Source organism: Crassostrea angulata, chromosome 10, assembly GCF_025612915.1.
Source record: "Crassostrea angulata isolate pt1a10 chromosome 10, ASM2561291v2, whole genome shotgun sequence".
Classification (NCBI taxonomy): Eukaryota; Metazoa; Mollusca; class Bivalvia; order Ostreida; family Ostreidae; genus Magallana; species Magallana angulata.
In genome coordinates, this window is record NC_069120.1 from 27184518 (window position 1) to 27210774 (window position 26257).

General features: G+C 33.1%; 3 protein-coding genes across 13 annotated transcripts in view; 1 reads left to right on the plus strand and 2 right to left on the minus strand.

The window, feature by feature from the left end:
• Positions 1-1519: 1519 nt before the first annotated feature.
• Positions 1520-3872, minus strand: LOC128166810 (uncharacterized). Its single transcript, XM_052832197.1, has 5 exons — positions 3453-3872; positions 3163-3281; positions 2864-3048; positions 2560-2686; positions 1520-2094 (listed from the first exon to the last, which is right to left on the minus strand). Exons 1-5 carry the CDS (start codon positions 3739-3741, stop codon positions 1807-1809), a joined length of 1008 nt encoding a protein of 335 aa, XP_052688157.1. The 5' UTR covers positions 3742-3872; the 3' UTR covers positions 1520-1806.
• A 588-nt stretch (positions 3873-4460) lies between these two features.
• Positions 4461-12789, plus strand: LOC128167805 (histone deacetylase 3-like). The gene is made up of 13 exons (XM_052833723.1): positions 4461-4591; positions 6364-6446; positions 6782-6924; positions 7567-7648; positions 8133-8245; positions 8530-8663; positions 9148-9228; positions 10096-10169; positions 10549-10613; positions 10869-11017; positions 11157-11236; positions 11422-11582; positions 11873-12789. The coding sequence occupies exons 1-13, from the start codon at positions 4522-4524 to the stop codon at positions 11940-11942; spliced, it is 1305 nt and encodes a 434-aa protein (XP_052689683.1). The 5' UTR covers positions 4461-4521; the 3' UTR covers positions 11943-12789.
• Positions 12790-13551: 762 nt separating this feature from the next.
• Positions 13552-26257, minus strand: part of LOC128164958 (trichohyalin-like) — a 36389-nt gene continuing 23683 nt past the window's right edge. For 4 of the 11 annotated variants that reach the window (XM_052829084.1, XM_052829077.1, XM_052829079.1 and 1 more), the window contains 8 exons: positions 24281-25201; positions 23489-23582; positions 23341-23391; positions 22457-22582; positions 21192-21212; positions 19297-19475; positions 17234-17332; positions 13552-15087 (listed from right to left, as the gene is read on the minus strand). In XM_052829084.1, the coding sequence (XP_052685044.1) occupies positions 14926-15087; positions 17234-17332; positions 19297-19475; positions 21192-21212; positions 22457-22582; positions 23341-23391; positions 23489-23582; positions 24281-25201 (1653 nt within the window). In that variant the 3' untranslated portion in view covers positions 13552-14925. Of the gene's footprint in view, positions 15088-16439; positions 16511-17233; positions 17333-19296; positions 19476-21191; positions 21213-22456; positions 22583-23340; positions 23392-23488; positions 23583-24280; positions 25202-25477; positions 26021-26257 lie in introns of all 11 variants that reach the window. The other 7 variants (XM_052829083.1, XM_052829086.1, XM_052829082.1 and 4 more) reach the window with 6 other exon arrangements.

Below are 26257 nucleotides of genomic sequence, written 5' to 3' on the forward strand. Positions count from 1 at the left end.
AATATGTTGAGTTTTTTTCTTATTAATCAATGTACTACGAATTATTCTGTAGTCTCTTTATATGCTACTAACACACCGATATGTTCAAGGTTCAAAGGACAAGAGGGTACAATGCCTGACAAATCCCCCGTACCCAGGATTTTGAAATGGCATATGAAGATATTAAAAATCTTTATATTTGAAACTTAGCTGCAATAATGTAGCCCTCTCCCAATTTTTTGTTTTTGAGAGAGGTAAACATCAGATATAAAAAAAAATTGGAGAGGGCTACATTATTGCAGCTAATTTGAAACTTTGCATCAGAACATGTACACGTATAATATAGAATTGCATTCTCTTACAAATACATAATATACAATAATACATGCACTTGCTACTTATCCCCTTCGTTTTATTTGATGCTTTCTAAGCATTACAGCATGATCACATATATGTGCTAGCGCTATTTTTATCCGACATTGTGTGAACAGATTATGAACATTACGTAATTGTTGTCATTATATAAATGGCATTAGATATTTTTTATAATAATCCAATAAAAAATCAAAACATGTTTTACTTAAAAGCAAATGAATTAAAATAAAACGCCGTTTGTACGATTCGAACACCCTCTCTATGTTTGAATAAATTAAACTCTTTGACAATTATTAATGACGTAAATCGTTTTTGGTGAAAATCACAAATTTGACCCATTATGGGTCTAGACTCCATTTTAATAAATCAATAATAAAAATCAATATAAACTTATTCTTTAAATAAAAGTACCTTTAGGATGGAGTCAGGACCCATTCATACCTAATTTTGCAATTAAGAACAGTGAATGGTCCAAGATTAAGGCAAAAAAACGGCGTGCAGCTTAATTTGGAAACCTATACTTGTCGTGTTAAGAGAATGAAATCACAATATTGACTTCCATTGTGAAATTTATAACGAAAACAATGCATACAAGTCAAAAATTAATATTCTAACTTGAATTGAAATTCTTTCGTCTTCATTGCTCCGAGTGGTGGATATACAACGCCTTGTATGCCCGTTTAAATTTGGTTAGTTGTATAGCATACAGACATATTATTAAATAAACGAGTTGAAAATAAATAAAAATGCATTTTCTTCATATAATCTGACGTCAGGCAATATAAAGATATTCTTTCTTTCGAAAAAAAAATTAATACAAACCATGTTAACTTTTAGTACCCAATTTTTCCTAATGGATGCCAATTTATACTAGCAAAGTAGTTAAAATATTAAGACCCCCCCCCCCCCCCCCCGCCCCCCGGCAAAGAGTGCCACTCAAGAAAAAAGTCTTTGGTACCGCACATAATTTCGCATATCTATACATGTATGTACTTCCGAATCTGCTAAGGAACTTCATATATATATATATATATATATATATATATATTCATATATGATGAATATAAAAGATTAAACAGATTTTTTTTTTTTGCAATCCTTGTACATAAAATATTATAGATATCAGTTCTACAGCAGAAACGAAATAATTAAAGCAAGCTTTAAATGTAGGTTTCATATTTTTATTTGTAGAAAAATTAAAGTCATAAAAAGTGTTACAATATACAATACAATACAATAAACAATAAATACTCTCTCTGTCTCTCTCTCTCTCTCTCTCTCTCTCTCTCTCTCTCTCTCTCTCTGAGAAACGCATCAAATAACATCACAACACGCACCAGATTCACATTGCACTTATCACATTTGCCGAGGATGATGTCAATAAATCACCAAATACCCGTGTTTTCATTGATTTATTACCCAACTTCACCTATAGCATCCACAGTGTCTGAATTACTTCCCTTGGAAATTTCCAGGAAATGGCTGGTTTTGTGTGTTTCCTGGTACGGTTCTTGGTTGTCCTCTAGGATTCGAATTAAACTGTGTGTTTGACGAAGAAAACTGGCCACTTGCTGCTGCAGTATTTTGAAGACCACCATTAGAACTTGGAATAAAGGGACTGTTCCAGTTTGACGCGTCAGAGAGGCCTACTGTGCAACAGGCGATTGGAGCTCCGGCATTTCCGGTCTGGAGACTCATGGGATTACCGCCTCGTCCCAAATCATCGCGACCTTCATGTAGCTACAGATAAAAAAATGAAAACATCTTTAGTATTTGGTGATGTCTTTTAATATTTATATTTCGAAATTATTTTTAAAATATTGGATTTTTTTAGTATTTCCCTGATATTGTGATAAGTGTGAACTGTAAAATTAATTTCATTTAATATACCGTATGCTGGGAGAAAAATCTTGATATAATCGTGCATGTTTATATTTGTAAGTTTTCAATCTGTTTTCTTAATTGGTTGGCCGCAGAAATGTGTCTTGCAAAATTTGAGAAATCGTGAAAAAATGGTTCTCTATTTACACGGAAAATAAAATTGCCTTTCCCTCTGGATCAACACACGATACCCCGAGGCGCTGCATGACTTCCGTTTGGACAAATTATATCAAATCATAACCGCCAGCATTACGTTTGTTATTCATGGCATACGTAAGATTGTGTTTTATAACCAGGTAAAACAAAACTGATTGGTTTACTCACCACGATGGCTCGACCAACGATTCCTAGGTCCCCAGCTAGAGTCATGAGTGGTAATGTTAGTTCAGCATCAATGACCCCAGCGTTAGATTGTCGCAGATTGCCCATATCTCCTTCATGACTGTTACCACTAAAATATAAAATAAAAAATTATATATAAAGCAATGGGAAAATAGATGCACATTGTCTAATGCGAAGAACATCCTGATAAATGTTGAAAAGATTCTAAAAGTTAAACGTTTAAAAAAAAATATCTTGCATTTTCACTTTAAACATATTCTTAAAGCTATTTAATAAGAGAACTTACGTTCCAAGGTTGTTTGGAGATCCATGAAAAGAAAATGAATCTGAATCGTAGTGAGGTCCAGCGGCATAGCACCCTCTTCCAAGATCTCCGTACTCATGCACGTGAATTCCATGTTCGGTGTCACTCATCAGGCTTGGGGGTAGACCGACGACCTGAACACGCACCTGACAGGGTCCGCCTGTTCTCTATAATTCGAAAAGGAGATTTATATAAGATACAGACAATTCCTTGATAAAATATCCAAAGAAGAAGAAGGAGAAGAAGAAAGGAATCTCGTTCTTGAACAATCAGGGACTTACCAATTGCCTGATATCCACTCTGCCTCTGACGTTGGAACCAGTCTCGTTAAAGTAACAGGTTCCGTAAATGAAGTTGTTTCCAGACACAATTGTTCCGACTCCTGGTCTCTGACCCGGTCCTACGGTAACCAAGTAAAAAATAGGTATCGCAGTTAATATACAGAACAAACAAATTGGAAAAAATATATATTATTGATATATATATTAATTATTATTTATATTAAAATATAAATTATTAGCATTATCATACCACCACTGTAAATTTGAACCTATTTTTATTTTTTGCTTACCTATAGGTGGGAATCTCCCTGGCCGAACTTGATTGTTTGGTCCATTGGGAAAAAATCCTTGAGCGTTATTTTGAGGAAAACCTCCAGCATTTGGTAATATATTTGGCCCATTTGGAGGAAATCCTTGGTTGTTTGGTGGAAAACCTTGGTTGGGTCCCGCGTTAGGAGGAAATCCTTGATTTGGACCTGCATTTGGTGGAAAACCAAATCCTCCCTGTGGAATAAATTGTCCATTGATTGAAATCACATTACAAACTGCAAAAACCACTGCAACTACAAGCCCGTTCATTTTTCCGTATTCTTGATTAATTGTTCGCTAAAAAAATAGCTTGATTCAGTATGTCTTTACTGAAGAAGTTCGTAGTGACTTTGTGTCACTTGTGGCGAAGTCTCTGATTGATAAATGGCCACTTCCCGGGTAGATGTTCCAATATAAATCAACAGGTGACTAAATCTCATACGTCAGTCAGTCAGGAGGGAAGTTTTCTGGCTGCTGTAATGTTACCGATGATGGATCGGCTTAACATCGTTGTTACGTAGCCCATGTGTCACCCCCTGTGTGATTTTTATCGTGAGCCGCGCCTGTACCGCGCGCTAAAAAGGGTGTCCGTGATGTAAAAAGGACGTCGTATTTATTGAAATCTGCATAATATCTTCCGGTATAACAAATTCTATGAATGACCACACGTCAATGCTATTTAGGGTCTCAGGGTAGTGCGTATAGTGATGGAATGTGAAGGGGTAGGGTACACCAAGGACGTGTATACAACATTTGTATACGTACGTCCCTGGGCACATGTACATGTATGTACGTAGAACTTCATAAGGTCTCTATGTAAACATGTTTACGGTCACAATATGAGGCAGATATACATTGTAATAGTAAAGGGCATGAATCACCACCAAATATCATTGATAACTTGCGTATTCCAATATTTTTGACATCAGGAAAAAAAAATTTGATTGTTCCGGAAATATCTACACTGTACGTTTCGAGTAGTAGTGACTCTAGAACTCTTCAATTTTGAAGGCAAATTAAGACAAGCAGTTGAAAGCAAAATTCTAGAAAATGTCAACAGATTCGCCACCGAAAACGGTGGCTTATTTCCTTGACCCTGATGTTGGAAATTTCCATTATGGTAGTTTGAATATTCAATTAACTAATCATAGTCAGAAATCTTATCAAACGTTCCGTAATCATGATAAATTAAAGTTCAATTGATCTGCTATTTAACGCTGTGCCATCCAGAGACTCAGAATAGCTATGTATCAGACAGCTTTATAAATTTTTGTATATAGCTTTGTTCAACTATACAGGGTAGCTAGATCAAGCTATTTAACACCTTTTTAATTTTATTCCTAAAGTTTAATGTTTTACTACAACAATATGCAAATCAGCCTCACGTAGCAAAAATTTATTAATTTATCATACATTTTCTAAGCATAGAGTTACAGAAAAATGAGTAACGGCTGCATTTCCAGGTCCTTAAAAGCTGTAAAAAGATTGCACGAGGGACATTTTTTGTATATATAAGCTAACCCATTTTTATTAAATCTAGTCGGCAAAAGAACCTGGGGGAATAATCCGAGGCATATGCCCACAAGTGGCCACAACCCTATCACATTCACTATTATGTTTTAAATGACAATCACGCGTTTAAAATAATACGTGTATTAACTTCAAATAATTTTATTCCTGTGCTTGCATATTTCCAGAGAATTTATTGTGTGCGTGTAAAGAGAATAATTCCAATCTTTCGTCTTAAAGTCTATAATTTGTACCCCCTCAACAAAGTAACATGTTTATTTTTTAAAAATAAATATATTAAAGATTATTGTTACTTATTTAGCAGTTAACTAAAAATTATAGAATGATATAGGGCCCCCCCAAAAAAGTTGTGTGTTTCGGGTAACCCGACCTAACCTACAAAAAAGGCCCGATCCTACCATTTTTAGATGCCTGATTTTATCCGATTGTGAATTTTATCTTATTTCCAATAAAAAATACTTTTTTAAATATGAAACTAACAAACATTCTTAGGATTCATGCAAAAAAAATATGATAAAATAAAAAAAAAATCCCTACCTACCTAACCTAATTTTTTCATCAGTGTTACCCTAAACACACAATTTTTTTTTTTAGGCCTAGTCTGAATATCAGATTTCATTAGCATTTTGTCGCTCAATTAGCATATACATATTTTGATGTTTTAATATCAATTAGATTTAAAGTCAATTTTTGAAGGTTTTGGCAATACTGAATGCAAATGATAACATATGCTTAATAAATGTAACAAAAGTAGTATTTGTAAGAAAAAAAAATTGTGGGTTTTTCAAATGAACTTAAGTGGGTTTATGCCTTGGCTTATTCCCCCACGTTCTTACAGGAGTAAATATTTTTTAACAATGAAAAAAAAAATATGTTTACAATGCAACTTTAATGGTGAAGCAATAATATATTAATTATTATTTAGGGGATATAGTTGGGAATACAAAATTACAGGGTATACCAAATCTACAACTTTAGCTTTGATTTTTGATGCATTAGTCCAAGAGTCAGTTATTAGGTGTAGGCGATTATATTTCATGTTAAAATATTTGAGTTACATGTATATGTTATATGTTAGTACCTTTAAATTGTTATGCAATACAATGAAATTTTGTTTTGCTTTCATCAAACTCAAGACTGATTAAAATCCTAAAAAATGTTTATAATCCTAAAAAATGTTTAAATGATTACATTTTCATTCCTGCTAATTACCGTAATTCAGAAGGATTTTTCAGATTCAGGGGCCTGGAAATGCATTCATTTTTGACTCTGTCGTTCCTCACTGTAAAATTTAAGAAATGTGTGTTAAATTTTTAGCCACATTACTTATTTTTTCATAATAATTATGTTCATTTATTTCAGGCCCAGGACATCCTATGAAACCTCATCGTATAGCTCTGACACACAGTCTAGTATTAAACTACAACCTTCACAGTAAAATGGAGGTATGACCATATTTATTATTTTTGCTAGAAACTCATCATTTTAACCAAATTGCTTTCTTACTTCTATATGTTTAAAAGATACATGTACTTTTACCTTTTATGAGAAAAAGATCTAAATCTTAAATAAAGATCAAATTTTCATGCTTTTTTTAAAACATTGTTAAAAAATATTTGGGTTAGACTTATGATAATTTTTTTGTGTTGCCATTTGTTTCCTTTTATGTCAGCTAAATAATTATGTGTATTAAATAAACATTAACAAGAATGTAAAATAGTAACAAACCTTTTATAGATATATCAATATTCCAATAAAAGTTCAATCTTTTGTGTTGTAGATATACCGGCCCTACAAAGCCTCCGCCCACGATATGTGTAGGTTTCACTCAGAAGAGTACATTGATTTCCTACAGAGAGTCTCGCCAAATAATGTCACCAATTTCACTAAACAGCTCAGTATGTTCAATGTCGGTGATGACTGGTAAGTAAATGCGGTTTGTCTGTCTTTGTTAAAAATTCAATGGGGACAGCTATGCACTGATTGTTAATGAAGTCATATTACCAATTACCGATATATTTGTTTATCATATTTTATTTTGTTGTGTGTTTTTTGAAGCAAATTTATATCTACCACAAACTAAGAGTTATTACCATATTAAATGAAATCAGGATTATAGGTACATGTACTTAATTCCCGACTATAGGTGCAAAAAACATATTCATGTATCATAATTCAGGTACATGTACTTATAATCTTAACTCCATTTAAAAACCAATTACCGGTACATGTCCATCATGTCTTGAAGATAATGATTCCACAGTTGTTTTATTTTGTGTGTTGCTGGTGAACAGTTCTGTGCACATTTTGGAATCTCTAAAATCATATAGTAAATTGTCTGTAATGTGTCATATAAGGTCATTGCGATACTACCAGTAATAGAGATAAAGTTATTGATAAAAACCAGGATGAGAACTTGTTGCAAAAATAGGTAATTACGAGTCAACACATAACAACTGCACTTTGACACACTTAATGGGTTATGAAAAATTTAACATGTAGCTATTGTATGCTTTATTATCTTATGTATGTACTGTCAATAAAAGTTTCCTTCCTTTCTTTTAGTCCTGTTTTTGATGGCTTGTTCGATTTCTGCTCCAAGTACACTGGTGCATCACTAGAGGGCGCTGTGAAACTCAACAACAAAGTAAGTCGGTCGTACCTAAAAGTTGTGTGTGCTACGATATGTTGGGGTTCTGGTCTGGTTTGAATTGAAGTCTTTAAGTTTTTATTGGAAAGTATTTACCAATACTGAATTAACTCAATGACAGAGTGTGCAAACCCCTTTATATCAATTGTTTACTTGAATGTATGAGTTTGTAAATCTAATATAAGTCATTTTATAAAAATAAGTCTGTACATATGCATTTTCAGTTCTTAAACATATGTTTACGAATAGATGTAACTGAATATGGAAACCCCAGATATTAGCTTTTGAGTCATAAGCACAAAGCTCACTTTATAATATTGAGCTCTTTAGTAATTTTTGATTCGCACCTCTCCCGTGGGGAGCGGAGTGGACAGAAAACACTTGGTTAGCAAAGATGTATTCCTGTGGATTGAGTCATTAATTTCTATTGCTTTTGATTTGAATGACTGAGTTTTCCATGGAACTTGTCTCTTTGTTGTAGCACTGTGACATAGCAGTGAATTGGTCTGGGGGACTTCATCATGCCAAGAAGTTTGAGGCCTCTGGGTTCTGTTATGTTAATGACATTGTTATCGCAATATTGGAGCTTCTAAAGTAAGTCCATGTACATGTGAACCCAAACAAAACTAATATACTCAGTATTATTCTTTATTTATTATTTTAGTAATAGCATGTAAATTGATAACTTTTGTCAGTCTTCAATAATATACCCCTCACACAGGGTAATACTATTTACATGTAATACTATATGATATGTGACAAGTAGAATTTTCTGAAAATCAAAGGATTGTATCATTGATTATTCTGAAATTTATTATGGTTTCATTATTTGTTGTAAATTTTAGTTTATGTGACTGAGCTGATTTTTCTGTTGGAAGGTACCACCCTCGAGTGCTGTACATTGATATTGACATTCATCATGGCGACGGAGTACAGGAAGCGTTCTACCTCACTGATCGAGTCATGACCGTGTCCTTCCACAAATACGGAAACTACTTCTTCCCCGGCACAGGTTACTGTTGTTGAAATTACATTTTACTTTAAAGTTTTTAATAACTTTTTGTTGAGTATGAAAGAATCACCAATGTTAATCATCTTAATTGTTGGGAATGGAAGTAGGGGGAGGCAACTCTAAGATAGACAAATACAAATAGGTGATCGTAAACCATTGGTGTGATTTTAAGCAAGACATTGTTTCTATTTAAAATAGTACAGGTGTATAATTTTTCTGAGATCATAGTCCAACTCCTTCACAATGTCAAAAATCAATTCTTATCCTGCCCTATATATATATCAGAGCATTACTTGAACATGAAATTTCTTTCAGATAAAAGGAATGATAGATGAATGTATGAGAAGCCAATATATAGATAGTTTTAATATTAAAAGCATTGTTCAAAGGTAGATTAGATAGAATATCTAGACTTTATTTATATGAATAGGTAAACGTGACTGGAATGTGCACACATAAGATACTTTTTTGTTGTAATTTTTAGGCGATATGTACGAGATTGGTGCTGAGAGTGGTCGACATTACTCCGTCAATGTGCCGCTAAAAGAAGGGATAGATGATCAAAGTAAGTACATGTGTATGTATATAAGAGATTAGATTGTATTACGTGTATTGAAGGTCATTTCTTCATTGAAATTGTCCATCATTTATCTGATATATTCAAGATTTTCTCTTGATTTACTTTGGGGGTTGTTTTTGTAATAAAGCAACCCGTTTTTTCTGTATCTTGAACTAGATATAAGAATTAAGGTAATAGAAAGCACAAAAGTTAATGGACAAAACTCATATCTATTCGCAATTACAAGGAACCATATTTGATATATCAAAGAATGTTATGAATTGGGGTACTTGTATGTGTAAATGCTCATGTTGTAATTTTTGCTAAAGAAATACATGTAGGTTCACAAATAGTCTAAATTGGCCTTGATTAGGATGTTTCTGACTAATGTTCTTGCAAGAATAGGTCACATTAGCATAATGGAATTAAAGAATTCCTGTACAGTATATAAAAAAATTAAATCAAAGCATTTGCTATCTGATGTTTTTTTAAAAAAATGTTCCCCTCTACCTGAGGCCTTGTAATGATATCAGGTATGTGTATTTGTGAAAATACATAGTAATTTTTGTGACAACATTACTCTGAAGTGGGAGTGTCAGTGAGCTTAGAGAAAAATAGGTATTGTTTCTGTCCCACCCAAAAATGTAATTTATAATAGTAAAATTTTCAAAACACTGAAGTTTCAAGGTCATAAATCATGCAAGTTACACTTAGCTTTTTGTTCTGTTTTTAGATGCAATATTTTTATGCATACAATAGTTTACATTTCCAAAAAAGGCAAAGTATATAGTACATGTAACTAGTTTTGAGCTTAAGCAACCGGTTTTAGTCTGAAATTATTTGGTAACTATTGTACTTTTTCACTTTGTATAGCTTACATCCAGCTCTTTCAGCAAGTGATGAAATCTGTGATGGACTTTTACCAGCCAACTTGTGTAGTATTACAGGTAAAGAACTAATACCGGTAGTCATTTAACTCAATGAACTACATTCAAAGTAACATTAAAATGACATGTAGATGGACTTCATGTACTTGTAGGAAAATTCACTTGGTAAAAAGACAAAATAATTTTTAATAAAATATAATGATTAAAATTCTGAGGCTGCTTGTCCTTGTGTTTTAAAGATGACATGAAATTATTTTGAATAAATATATTTTTGTTCCTTGAAATTATGCATAATTGTAGATGTATTCACATATCCACATAACGTACCCTTTAAGTATACTTGTACGGTAGTTAACAAAGAATCATATAAGCAGATGTATCCATGTTCAAATGCCTGAAAGACTGAGGTCTGAATATTTTTCTGGTTCTCTTTTTGTAGTGTGGAGCTGACTCTTTGGGCAATGATCGTTTAGGATGCTTCAACTTGAGTATAAAAGGCCACGGGTAAGAATCAGTGACAGCTAGGTACCATTCAGAGTCTTACTCTTGTAATTCAATAATACATGTGTCATACATGGTTTTTTCATATTTATCGGATTTTAATTTCACCTTATTCATTCAAATTTAGATTCTTCATCACTTGTGTGTAAATAACATGTATCATGTACCACCGATTAAAATAAAAAGAACTACCAAATAATAAAAAAAATCATAAATGTTGAGGACAATCTGAAATGATCATTGATCTGTTGTTTCCAGGGAGTGTGTGAGGATTGTAAAAGAGTTCAACATCCCGATGCTGGTGCTGGGGGGAGGGGGGTACACCAAGAGGAACGTGGCCCGCTGCTGGACCCACGAGACCGCCGTGCTACTCAATGAAGAACTCAACAACGAGATTCCATTCAATGGTGGGTGGGCAGAGTGGTGTGCTTTACACAGTTTTATCATACTTGTATCAACATGTGGTTTGTCAGATTCATATGGTACAGAATGATAATCAATGACGATTATTGAAAAATAATGATGATCATATTCAAACTTTTTCAGATTACATCCAGTATTTTGCTCCAGATTTCACTCTTCATCCAGATGTATCAACAAAACAGGAAAATCTCAATACAAAACAGGTACATTTGGAGATATCTCTCTCTCATTTCGATACAGCTGAAGAGGTCCTAGATTGGAAGGAAAATATTATTGGATCAAAATCACTTTAAAGGAAAAAAACAAGTTTGAAAATCCTACATTATGTGTATGTATAGTTAATGCCTGGGACTTGACATTACCGGTTTTATTATGTCTGTTTGAACAGTACCTGGATAACGTGAAGGCGACGGTACATGAACACCTGAGGAACCTGATCAACTCCCCCAGTGTCCAGATGCAGGACATTCCTCCGGATCTCCTCAGTCTGGAGAACACAGAGGAACATGATCCAGATATCCGGAACCATCAGGATCAGACAGACAAAAGGTCAGTCCGGATAGAATTACACATGTTTTATAATGAAATATCAGGTTTTAGCACATAGCATACTCAGAATTTTTTTTACATTTGTTGAAGCTAGTTAAGGGAAGGGGGATATTGGGGTGGTCTGCATCAATTTACTTATCGAGGAAAATTGTGCACTCTCTAGGTTCTGCCCAAATTTTCTTTCTCTTCTGTTTTGGTAAAAGAATGTTTTGGCAACCGATAACGTGGAATAAGATGACAGGCATTGTCCATTTTTTAAATTAAAATGTATTGTATTTTTAACTTTTCAGAATTGATCCTAATAATGAGTTTTACGATGGAGACCAAGACAATGACAAAGATGGTTTCTTGGATGTCTGACAAAAAGCAGTGTGACAAACATCAGAAAAAATGATTAAGGACTAGAAAATTAGATGCTAGTACCAGTATCTAGCAAAGCAAATGAAGAATCTGAGATATCTAGAAAAAATCTTGAGATTTTTCAGGAATGTCTGACATCAGATGACAACTGAAATAAGATAATTACAAAGGCAGCTAGCACACAAACTTCTATCATCACAAGTTGACTTGACTGTTCAATTTAGAGGTTCATCATCCTCTTTTGGGTAAAAAGGGGCCTATGATTTTTAAATCAGCCTCTATTACATTTCACAATTTGTTCATGCATCTTTTAAACATTGATTTAAAAAATCACAGTGTAATGTATGTCTTTTGAATATGATGTTTTTGGACAACAAAAGATTTGGATGTGTTGTCAGTTTTAATTGTTACTTGTAATATTTAATTCCCTATCAAGACATTGGTAAGGAATAGAGACGGTTAAGAGTGTCTGTATTATGGCTTATCTGATACAGTGCTAAATTTCCTCGGTTGTTGATTTTATTTTTGAGTGGAGGATCAGAAATGAAAAACAAACTCAATCTTTAACATTACAGAATTTAAGGAAAAAACTTGAAGCAATTCAATTTCTGGAATTCAACATCGTGCAAGATTAATTTTTTTTTTGTCATTTGTACATTACATCATAGAACTGATCCCGAGGCTTTGGTATCTTAAATGGTTTCATATTTCACAATGTAAATCATTTTTAGTATTTTGTCACAAGTATGTACATTAATGTCTGTGTGTGCGTCTGTGTGTGTAAGGTATTATGGATCTGATAAACATTTGATAGATATTGTACATATAATAAATGTAGAAAATCTTTTACAGTAATTTTGTCTATTTACCTAATTTGCAGATGGAGTAATTAGTCGAATTTTCATTGTGCCAGGAACATGACTCCTTTTCTATCGTATTGACAGATATATATTTAATTTCACATTGGTGCAAATGAAACTATCTTATTTTTTATGTGATGAGTTGTTCCCCTTTATAGCTCTTTGTTCATCTGAAGCTTTCATTTTCATAAACAGTAAAAAACCAAAACTGATAATATCTTTTCCAATAACATAAGACTTTTTATCTATTTTTAAAAATAAGTCTGTTATCAATTATAAACACATTCTGTCAGAGTTTATAACCTAATGTTAATAGAGGTACGAGGTTGTCATCAAGAACCTTCTAAGGCAAAGTAAGCACCTCACTATAATAATCAATGATCCAGCCTCATTGTCAGATACAATTGTCCATATCCCTGAAGAGACTTCCCCACAGCTGTTTGAACATAAATCACAGTTCATTTAGAACCATTTTAACAAGACCTTGGACTTTCAGTAGGATGTAGCTATCTAATTCTTGCGTCAAAACAAGTTAAAAATGACGCCATTTCAAGCGAAATAAGCACAGATTGTGTAGTCTTAGCTCAAAAGCCAGACAAATCTTGTTGATTTCAGAGAGCCATGGCTGAGTGAATGACAGTGAAATAGACAGGCCTATGTCACATTGCTGTTTAACACAACTACCCAAAGTCCAAGCTCTTGTTAAAATGTTCTATGTCTTAGCCTCATCAGAAAGATTAAAATACCAATTTCAATTCTTTTTAAAAGATTTATTCAATATGACAAAAGAACTTTTGGGGTTCCATGTACCAAATACTGTCCTTAGTTATATAAATAATATACAGAATTGGACAGGATGGTAAATAAATAAGTTATAAAAGACAGAAGGTGGAAATACTGATTCAGAGATACACAAAGCTTTTAAAACAATACAGAGCATACAAAATTAAACTACATGTACATATACGAATGTAAAGTCTCTCATAACGTAAAAAAAATAAAGGTGGTCTTGATGATTTGCAGATTTCAACATGTAACAAAAATCACAGTGAATTTGTAAAATATCCTGTATATAATACTAGTTTTTTTTAATGCATGAATTGATCTCTCAAGGAACGAAAAAAAAAAGAAACTAAAGAATATTGTTATAAATTAATATTTTTTCATTAATAAGAATATCTTGATTAATTGTAAAGAAACACCAAAAAAATAAAATAGAATATAACACAATATGATATGACACTCATCCCAAACAACATGTAAGATTGAAGATAAATATAAATACATGTAGATATGGTACAGTCTACAGTGTAAGTAAATGAATCACAGAAATTGATGGAAATATCACAGATCAACAGCTGACAAGACGTATGAAACAAAATTAACAATCAAAAAACAAAACAGAAAATCATAATTGATTAATATACACATGCAGACTCTCATTCTAGTGTACATGCATTAACAGAATTACGGTAAATGGATTGAAGAGATGTGGTTACACACATGAATTTAAAAGGGTATTACAACATAAGAGAGAAAGTAGATTGTTTTCAACATAAACAAAACTCAATTTCATGTACATAGATGTATGTATTAAGTTTCCATTAATTGTGGATGCATGGAAAAAAAATTCAGCATTGAAATGATTTTAATTCATACAGTATAAAGAATACAAAAAGGATCAGCATAAATACATGAAGAATCTTAATACCCCTTTATACTGAAAGGGTTTTTAAAAAAATTGAATAATTAAAAATAAACTTAAGTGTATTATTTAAAAAAAAAAAAATTGAATCATTCTTAAAGCTGTAAACCCAGAGTGTGCATGTAAAGGTCAATATTTCTAAAGAACCGTTCAAAACTATTGACCATTGTCAAACTAACCATGCAAACTTCCATCTAATCATTTATTAATAAGATATGTCTTAATTGATGCTACAACTGTTTATAATATGTACATCTTGTAGCCTAGACATCAATATTAAATTGTTACAATTCTTGCAATGTACAAGATGGCATAAAACTAGTTTTCTTTTCTACATTCATAAAGTTGAACATATATTACTTTTTTTTTTTTTACAATAATATCAATATAAAATGTATCTTATATCAACAAGAAATTGCTACGAATACGAGGAGGTCAACAGACGTGAATCCAGACGTGAATCATGCGTGGTTGGGGTCAATTTGGCCATCTGCTGGCTTCGTGCCAAAGTCAGCTGGATTTTCTGCTGAGTTAATTCCGCTCGCAATGCTCGAAGTTCCGTTTCTGCCTGATTGCGTAGCTATAAAAAAGTTTCAAAGAAAAAATGGCACCAATTTAATTTTAAGTCCTGTACATATAATCTATTTACTAGCTCTATCATTGAAACTGTTTTATCTTCAAACTTCAATGAGTTGTTCATGAAAATGACAGAACATGCAATTTTTTGCATTTTTTTCTTTTTGGTGTTGATAGCATACAAAAAAACAGAGGAAAATGTGCAACTACAAAATACAGTCTTGCATGCAAATTTCTTTGTTTCTTTTTGTTTGAAATTTATCTTCCAATATTTAATTATTTTCTGATATATATCTATAAAAAAATAGCTGTATTTTGCTATCCTTTTTGGTGCAAATTAATAAAAGTTTTTTCTGAAACCTTTACATTTTTAGATTTTATGTAAGGTTCTATTATATTTGCGCGGAAATGCACTAAAATAGCACATTAAAACACCTGATTCTTATCACGTTTGTTTTCAAAACAAGTTTTAATGACTATTTTGATGTAATGCTCATTTTTATATGCCACTGGCATAAAATCGATTTTTTTTCATGAATTTTATTTTCTTCACAAAATAATCCAATAAAATGTCAAATAATTGACAAAGAGCTTAAGATCTATTGCTGTCATACAGTTCATTTTTCTTTTGAAATTCAGAAATTTTCATTCCATGTTTTGACACAACAGCTTTACAATATTTCTCACTATTGTAATGATGTATATAATATACATTCCCCCCTCAATAAAACCAAGGTATGAATCGACCAATAAAATCTACTGAGCAATAAAGATATGTCACCTGACCACAAAAAATTTGTATTCAGTGAAAATGCAGTGATCGGAACTTAATTTGAACATTTCAAAAAAGAACAAAAAATTGCAAATAAAAATTACTGCAGCAAGCTGTATAACTGAATATTAAAGTTAGTAAATTAGAAGCAAACAAAAACATTGAATTATACACATAAAACCTTGTCCTTGAGGTAAATTTTAACCATTTTTAAAAAATGTCCCACATATAACTAGTATATTTCTAGTTTCACATTTCTAAAATGGGAAAACTAGGAATATCAACTTCAAAGGTTTATTTGAATATTGTCTAGAGATAAAAGTTTAGAAAAGATTCAAACACTTGACAGATCACCCTTATTCATGAATCTCTAATTTTTTGGACATCTACCACAACCCTATATAATATATATAAATATGAATATAGATAGGAACCTCATCATCCAAAAAAATTTTTAAAAATAACCTTTCGGTCGAAATGCAGTTTAAAGAAAAGAAAGTTAAATAAGGAAGAACGTAAGAGACCAAAAAACAAAAGGAGAAAACAGAATTTTTCTAATGATATAGGGGATTCATTTGTCTGACCTCTATTGATAATAATTCAATGGGTTTCCGTGGTAACTGTCTTGGAAGCGTAACTCTCTAGTGGGCCTTGGCTGATAAAATGAAAGGGAACATTCAAATTTCATGAAATTCAATTTGAATTTTTGCTTTCTCTCTCTAAACTGCTACAGTTAGTACGATTAAAGATGAAATAAAGCACAAGTGACTGGAAAATTTGATGGAAAAGAAAAAATAAACTGTATGAAGATCCTACGATAAAAAAAAAAAATAAGATGCTAAGACTACTACCCATATATTTTATTTCTAGCAGTTACTACAGTCAATATAGTGTTTTCAAACAATAATGTTTGAAAACACAATTGAGTAATATGGTCATATATATATTATACTGCTGCAAGATTTCATTCAATGTAACTGTGACCAAAAAACCACCAAAACAGTACAAGTTGTTAACGGAACATAACGATCGAAACATACAGGACAAATTACAAGAGTTAGTCTGTTAATTCCCACATGCCGGTACAGTGTACAGACGACAACAATTGCATGTACATGACAACATTTAGAGTGAAAATGTTACAACATCTGCTTTTCATTTACAGCATGCAGCAATAAAATGATGAGGCAAGGGGAAAATGTAAACATATATGTATGGATCTAAATTCTTTTAAAAGAAGTCAATTTATTTTTATGAATTTTTTGAAGGAAACCAAGGCATACTTTTAATGCCAAAGCAAAGGGAAGTAACTGCAGGAATTCTGGGAGGAGGGAGTTGGAAATGAGTGCTGGTGATAGGGGCTTGTCAGGTGACATACCTTCATCTCAGCTGTCAGTTTCATCTTGGCATTTTCGAGTCTGCGCCTCATGTCATCAATTTCATGAGTTAACCTCGTCGCTTGTATTTTATAGTTATTCTGCAAAGAACAAAAAACAGGAAATTTCAAAACATGGTCTTTGTTTTTATTTCTTCAAGACAAAACAAGTATAAATATGGTAAATGTTCGATCATAACAAACCATGACAAAGGAATCATTAGTATCAAAATATACTGCAATAAAACAGTGTAAATTCATTGTGAGACAGAAAACTATATATATCACAGAACACTTGAAAATACATGTATAAATAATGTAAAAAAAAAAAATAATCTTATACATGTACATATACTAATCTCTAAAAAAAAATAAAAAATTATTATGCTTTGAAATGTCTCATAATCTTGGAATGTCAGAGTGTAAAGCATGTTTCAGATGTAAACATCACTGCCAAACTTGAGCTATTCCTTTATCCATTAGGTATTTTACAAATATTTTCACAATTGCACATGCGAGCATTTGTTCTTGCTTAACATACATGTTATCAAAGGTAGCATACAGCATTTAATTGATATAAAATCTATGATCACTGTCCAAGAACAATACACAACTGTAGCACTATGCGCTCAGTCTGATAAATAAAAGACTTGGCACTAAAATCAATTTATATTGACACCTTATTCAAATCAGGTCAACAATCCACTACAACAGATTTGGCTAACTTCAGAGGTCATTCAAGTTAACTATAATTGTTTGTTATTTCCTCTTTCATCTATAATTGCTAACTACCTACTGCAAGTAATTAGGTACATGTAGTTAAAAATTTAGGAATTTTAACTGCAGACAAAACTAAAAGAATTCATTTAAAAGTATAACTGAAAGTAACAAAACCTACCCAATATGAACTATTATCAATAAAAAATAATTACTAAATTATACAGAACTTTGCACTTCGATCATGGAGGTTTATAAGTCCTATATATGCTATTTTTACTATAGAGATTAGGGTCAAATTTAACTCTTCAGTCCCTGTTAAATCTTTATGCCTTTAAAACCATGAAAATTTACAGCCCAAATCCTATTAATAGTACAAGAAATTCTATTAAAAATAACTCTACCTAATAGGATTGCTGTCTAACTTTACATAAGTTTCACACTACCTAATGAATACGACTTATATCATTGAGTGTGAAACAGTTAACAGCTAGACTTACCAGATATCTTAAAGTACAAGAATTATAAATTCTAAAAGTATGGCAAGATATATGACAAATTGATGATGGATTTATTTAATATACACGTAAAGTTATTCAATGCATTGAATGGGGGACAGGTGATATAAAGTCCAAGAAAATTTTTGTGGGAGTCCATCTTTCTAAAGGTGGGTTTTAAAGATAAAATAAAAAGCCCTAGATATTGGGGTAAGAACATTTCTGGAGGTCAGGGTGAAGGAGACCCCGGTGAATGGAGGTATCCCTAGATAAAAAAGCACTTTGCATTTATCTTGGTTCATGAAGATACATTTAATGTGATTCTCCTTTTTTTCTTAGGACCTGAATAAACTCGCAACTCAAAGTAATTGTAAAGCCTTAGTAATACTTATATCCCTTTGGATTTATCAAAGGCTCAAATCTCACGCTTTTACCAGAGCTAGCAGGGGAGCGAAACTGGCCCCTAGCATTCGGAGATGTACTTTTAGGGGGGGAGTACTTTGAACCAGGGGGCTGGTAGGAGTTGGGACGATAAACTGCACTAACAGGACTTTGAATATTCGGTTGACTATAATAACTAGAGGGCCTACTAGACTTCTTGGACTGAGGGGAAATTGGAGGCAGTTTCGGGCTCCCCATCTTTGGGGGAAGAGCATGTCCATTGTAATAATTGTTAGAATAGTAGTATGGTTGGTAGCCGTTAAAATTTTCAGTCCCGTCACTCGGGACTGCTCTTTGATAACCCTGTTTAATTAAACCCTCCTCATAATTCTGATCGTAGGCTGGTGGCGCCGGCCCCGCGTTTCTATAATTAGCAGGATAGAAGTGTCCGGGCACTTGTTGGTCACCAACCTTTTGGGAAGGTTTCAAGTCGCCGAGTCTTGTGGACTTCTCTTTCGAAGGCCCTTCCAAGGTGTTCATTAATTTCCTATGAATGATATCTAGTTCGTGTCGTAGTCTATTACACTGCTCTTCCAGTGGCGGGGTCTTCTTCTTTTCTTCAAAGTAGCGCTTCTTCCACAAATCCCTGGCTACAAGACAAACAGAGAGATGGATTGAAATAAAAACAGCTCAAACTAACATTAATAAGGATTACATTGCAGCCGTATTTGAAATTCAGTTCCATAAATATTCATGGCATATCCTTTCACAATGGGCTTCTTGTATTTTCTTTTGTGCATTGTGTTACTAATATCAGGATTCAAGATGTAGTGATATTTCCTTCATTTCAAGGCCGATGGATTATAGAGGCTTTTTCGGGGTTCTTTATTTGGGAAACTAAATGATACAATTTGTAAACTGTCAAACTGTTCTGCCATTGAGGCATTTGTTCCTCTGATTCATCTACCCCTCAGTGCACTTTATAATCTCTTGCAAACAAAAAAGTTAATTCTGTGTTGCTAGAGTGTTTAGAGACCTTTACCATTGGTTCACTGAAAGCAATTTACATTATATACCATGTAATGGGGAGGATTTAGAGGTAGCCCCTAATACATTGTGCACATTCTGTTCAAAAGCAGTTGTAACTCTAGTATATAAAATGCAGACCAAAGATTCCATTTGGATATACCAGAAAATGTAGGTTGAAGTCCTATATTATTGATTCTTTAGCATGTTCTTTTAACTTTAAAAAACAAGCATTTTAAATTTTCAAAACTATACCATACACACTCACATGCGTGGCATGCACAAAGAAAAGACATTTTTTAATTAGCTGAATGTTTGTATTTCAGATTAGAATTCAGTAGTTAAAATTTGTCTGATGTAGGCAGACCGGCAATATTGACTGAGGATTAGGGTTACAGGGAGAATGAAGGTTTGAACCTAGCAGATCCCACATAGCTTTAAAACCCCTGTATCTCTAATATCTGTAATGGACACCCAGAATTCAAACAAAATCTATATTCTTTATTGCTATTTGGTTCTAGCTGCCATAAAAAAATCATTTATTCATGAGTTTCTGCACTTGTCTATTAGTAAACAAACTTCAAAAGTGATGGAATGCACTTAATTTAAACCAACTTGCTTGGCTTAAAATTGAAACTTCATCAAATTCAAATTTCCCTAATGGTAAAAATTGATTAACTGTACCTAGTTACTCCCTCGTATGTGACAGGTGAAATTACAGTTCCTGTCCAATAACAATTAGCATTAATGTTTAAAATCGTAATATACAACATGCGCTACTTCCGTATCATTTAAAATTCATTTCTTATACTCATATATCATACACGCAAAACAAGCTAGAGAAAAACAAGCAGAAATTTCAGTACTCTTGAAAGGTTTTACTTTCAACAACAACTAATAACTTAAAAAAGAAATTAAGAGATCAGGAAGCTATCTTTATTACATGCTACAGAATCATTTACATTTCCCAAAGATAAAAGAAATTTAAACACTCCAAAAGCAGCCATCGAAATAAAATGAAAAAAAAAAATTAAAACTAAACTTTGAGATAAATAATTGAAGAAGGAATATGGCTCTAGTTTGTCTGTTTAGTGACAACTTCTCATATTTCAGGCACACAGTGGTTTTGTTGTGAATTAATGATCATATTACAATTGTCAGGGTTTTATTTTAAAACCAAACTTGGACTATGGTTGGATTGACATAGCAGTACAATTGTGAGAGACATTAGTAATGTAATAGTGTACAATATGAGAAGTTTTAGTGTCTGTATTATCTTCATTATCTGCATCATTAATATTAACATCATTGCCATGCAGAAGAGGTATTTATAACCTTACCATCAAAAACATTCATCATGTCTGCAAGTCATAGGGAGAGAAAAAAAATAGTTACAAATTAAATAAAAATATTAAAAGTTTATGTTAAACTGTACCACAATAAAATTTTAATCTACATTGAATAAAATAAAAAGCATGTGTCTAAGTTTTTATAAAGATTGTCCCCAGTTTTATGACAACAAACTTTTTAACTATACACTGTTCTGAAGAAGTGGTCATCATTGACTTTGTGATTTAGCCTACGCTGCCAAAAGAAATTCGGTTGATAATGCCTGAATTATTACAGGTAAATGAAAACAACCCCAATCTCTCTTCTCTGCCTCTCAGACACACCAAATTACAAACAAGTGTCTTAAGAATACTCGTTAGTACAGGGTATGACATCATTTTATATATGTACAATTTATAAGTACAATCACCAGTGTACCATAAACCTTCATTGAAGACTGAAACATAAATCTGTCTCATTTTCATTGCATGCCAGAACTTTGTATACACAGCACACCACTTTAAATTATAGGCTAGCTGAATTAAAAATCTAACTTTGTTGGTTTAGAACTGTTGTAAAACGTTGCCTGCTCATACAGTCCTAATGGCTATCGATTAGACCATCTCTTTGAACATGTCCAAGTAAACCACTTTCCTTATTTTCATAGATTTCTCTTTTTTTTTTTTAATAGAACTGTTAATATTTTCCAGAACCAACAAGTGAAAAAGTACTGTGATCTATAGTTATTATGGCTGGGTGTAAAAGATATTGGATTTCTGTTAACTCAATATTAAAACTCTTCAGAGCACTCTGCACAAAAACCTTGTCCTTAGCAACATACCACTTGTTAATTTTCCAGAATGCAAACAAAGTTCTTCCCTTCAAAAACAGACCAAAACATATTGCACACACAAAAATATGTCAGTAGCTAATTCTGTGGCAGCAGATGTTGACAATAAGATATTCGTTTACTGTCTCCATGACAACTCCCAAAACCAAAACTAAAACATCAGCTGAAAGTGTAACAATTAAAAGATATCAGATATCCCACTCATATTGCATGAAACAGGATCAAAATATCACTTGATTGAACTCAGAGCTGACATTCACAAAATATGAGAATAAAAAAAATCAAAGACCTCAATGCAAACTTTGGGATTAAGGGTTTCTCAGGATCCCCTTTTAAATCAAGATTTTGGTAAATTGACACAGGGATTACAAAGCAGCAAAACCCACAAAAACAGTTCCAGTCAAAAGTGACTTCTGTCAAACTTACCATGGTTCCTTCTGTTCTGTGTTTTTGTTTGCATCAACTTGGCCTTTTTCACGAGCTCTTCTCTTTGTTTTTCTACAGCCCTCCTGGCTTCGCGAGCTGCTTCTAATTCTTTCATTAGCCGCTCTTCTGCAAGTAGATCACAACAAAACATACTGATCAAAGGAAATTTTCAAAGAAAAAAAAATTTCTGTTCCTGTAAAATAAAAAGTTTTATTTAATGTGTGCAAGATCTCACCATAGCATGAGGCATGCAAAATTTGACACCAAATAAGAAAACCCATGTCCACATGCAGTGTTATTGTGCCAAAATTTCACAATTCTATACCGGTAAATGAAACTTTCAAGAGAAGGAATATATTAATTTTAAAATCTAATGATGCTAAATGTATGTCTATATTTCAAAACCATGCATTCAGAGAAAGACAAAATTCTATTTGATACTACTTGAAACTTTGAATTCATATCTTCAACTCTACATATCAAACCACAGAAAAGAACTGTGTCGGTTTGAAAGGCTACTAGATGAACAAATAGTAGAGTTTCTGAGAGATAACAAATTCCATATCTAAGAAGATTCAAACAAGAGGAGTTTAGAAAGAAATTTACTGCATCCATTTATATGTCAGCAGGTTTTCATTAGTTTAAGGAGCTTGATTTATATTTCTTATTACCGGTAAACAAGGGCTAATCAGACAGAAAACTTAGATCTTTGAGCAAATTGATTTGATGGGGGGAAAATGACAAATATATCTGGATTAGTGTCTTACAAAAGCTTTCACCGATTATTTTTAGGTTGAAGTCAATTTTTTTGTGCATAGTGTTTTGCCTGAGGCACTAAAACACTAAACCATATTCTCCATTGCCCCAAACCATCGATTTCTCACTTATTTCCTGTTTTGTCTCTTGTTTAGAAAAAGGGGGCTTGGTCACAGCTTCTACAAATAAGTATACAATATAATCACATTCTACAATCTCTGAAACTAAGTTCGGTAGACTTCTACCATTTTGTTGGCATTCAACAAGGTGACCTACTTTCTGCCTTTTTGTTTTGCTTTGATGACTCGGTTTCTTGACCCTGATTCGAGTCCATTTGTAGAGGAGGTGGGGAAGGGAATCTGTTGAGGTCCTGTAAAAAAGAAACAAACAAAAAAATTAGCAATAAATTAATCTGGATATTAATCCTTTGAATAATTAATGCAGCAGTAATGAAACTTTAAAGAGCAAAATCTATAACAGCTAGGGTAGAATTATTTTTTAGCTAACATTTCTTGTTTAAACAAATTTGAAATACAAATTGATATGTATAATTGGATTAACACTTTTAAAAATGTTTTATTTTAATGACATCACAAAGAAAATAAAAATATGCATATATCACACTATTTCATTATGAATGTGCACATTATTCATCTGTTATAGTTAGGGTTCTCTGAATTAAATGAGCATTAAAGTCATCAGGTGCTCACTGTAGCTGCAGTGACTTTGTAACAACCCACACACAAGATTTAATGTTGGTGAATAAAATTCTAAATCACATGGTTAACTATGATATGATAAAAAAAAAAACCTTAGGTTTTTATACAATCTTAGTCTAGAGGGAAGGTTTAATACATGCACTCAAGTGTAATAATACATGATTTAAATATGAAATACTAATCAAAGTGATAAATGGAATGTTCATATAAGTCAAAGTCAATATTAAGAGTTAAACAAAAGAAATCAAATTGCAAACTGATCCAACAAAGTGTTCCATATAAGTGCTGTATTAGTCAAAATAAATCGATTTTTTTTGGAGGAAGGTCAGTGCTCATTCATCCATTAAACCTTTAAATTTTTCTTGCGATATTCTGTTTTTTCATCAGGCCCAATGTCACTGACATCTCCTTGATACCCGCTGTTGACATTGGAAATCATCGTATCAGCTTCAGATTTCTCAAAAGAGGACTCGGTGCCGACCTTGCTCCTGGCATCAAGAGAGGCCGACCCATTCAATCTGTGATTTGGTTGACTAGATCCACTGTGAACTTCTTCAGTGACAGAATTCAGGGGCAGATCTGTCCCATGGACAGGGTTGTCTTTAGGAGGCCTCTGACTAGCTTCCGAACTTGCTGGTTGAGTTACTATTGTAGGAGGGGCCTTCTGGTCATCCTTGTTTTGGTCAGAGTTTCCTACTTTATCTTTAGAAGATGTGCCATTTTTATCATTCTGTTTTTGACCATCTGACCAGGAGACTTCCTTTCGACTTCTGCTTCTTTCAGCCGATGGTCTTCCATTTCTGCTTCCATATTCATCAAAGGTATCATCCTTTTTCAGAGAACCATTCTGATTTGCATTATCAGTTCTGTTAGCAACAGACTGCCTGTCAGTTTTGCTTTGAGCTCTAGACTGTTCGTCGGAAGAAACAAAAGTCTTATCGTTAACTGGAGGTCTGTTTCTTTGAACACTGGCGTCAGAGAGGTACCCATCACTACGGTAACTTCTGCTATCCCAGTCACTGTTGTAGCCAGTGTCTCCAACCTTTAGCCGGTTTCTACGGTAACTCTCCTCTTCAACTGTTCTATTGCTTGAGCCACTGTTGACATGAACTATGACCCTTGGGGTCAGTTTACCATGAATTTCATCATTGATTTGGACCACTACATTGGAGTCTTTTAAAATGGACTTGTTTCCTTGATTTTGAATGTCATTAACGTAAGGTTCATCATATAGTGAAAGAGGTGTATCTTCTGTTTGATTCCTGGTGGCCTAAAGCAGGATATTGCAAGCATTACATATTGGGGCATAGTGAATGTCATACAATGAAATGAAAAACCTCTGCATCTGAATAAACATCTCACACAAGAACCAACTTGAAGATACATGTATTATCTGTACAATTTCATGCAGTTATATAAAAAAAAGTCATTCTTCTCTTAATATTATATAAATAAAAATGCTGTCAGCATGTTAGAAACAGCATAGAATGCTACAATATAAAGCATGAACATCTACGGGCATGCAATAAGAAGTTTCCTGAATTACCATTTCTGGAGCTTTAAGTCTCTCACTGACGTTATTCATTGAATTTTCAGATTCTTGGGGGGCTCTAGATCTATCGTTAGACCCCCTATTATGTGGATTAACTGGGCCCTCATTAGACTTCATAGGGACTTTCATTCTAGACCCTTGAGGGTAAGCCGAGTCTTGAAGGGGAACTTTCATTCTAGATTCTTGAGAGTAAACTGATTCAGAACTGTACTGAGAATTTTGTTCAGTACTATCTTTGTATCTGTACTGAGAATTTTGCTCAGTACTATCTTTGTATCGGTACTGAGAGTTTTGCTCAGTACTGTCTTTGTATCCGTACTGAGAATTTTGCTCAGTACTATCTTTGTACCCGTACTGAGAATTTTGCTCTGTACCGTTCTTGTAATGAGAATTTTGCTCTCCACTATTTTTGTAACGAGGATTTTGCTCTTCATAGCCAGCAAAATTTTGATTTGCTTGGTTCCGATTTCCCCCTTTGTGAAAATTCAATGAATTGTCAGTGAAAGCAGACGATGGATTCTCTTGGTATTGTCGTGCCTAAATTAGTATCCGAGAAAGAAAAAAATATAAATTGATCATTACCAGCCACCACCCAAAACCAGATCCTGAACATGTAATTTCCATTTAAAACATAATACAAATCTCAAGTTTAATATTCCACAAAGCTTAAGGTAAAATCAACAACTCTACTCACAATTTTAAGATTTGACACAAGTCAACATTACATACAGACAGACATACATACAGAAAATTATTTACAAAAAAACTAATCAT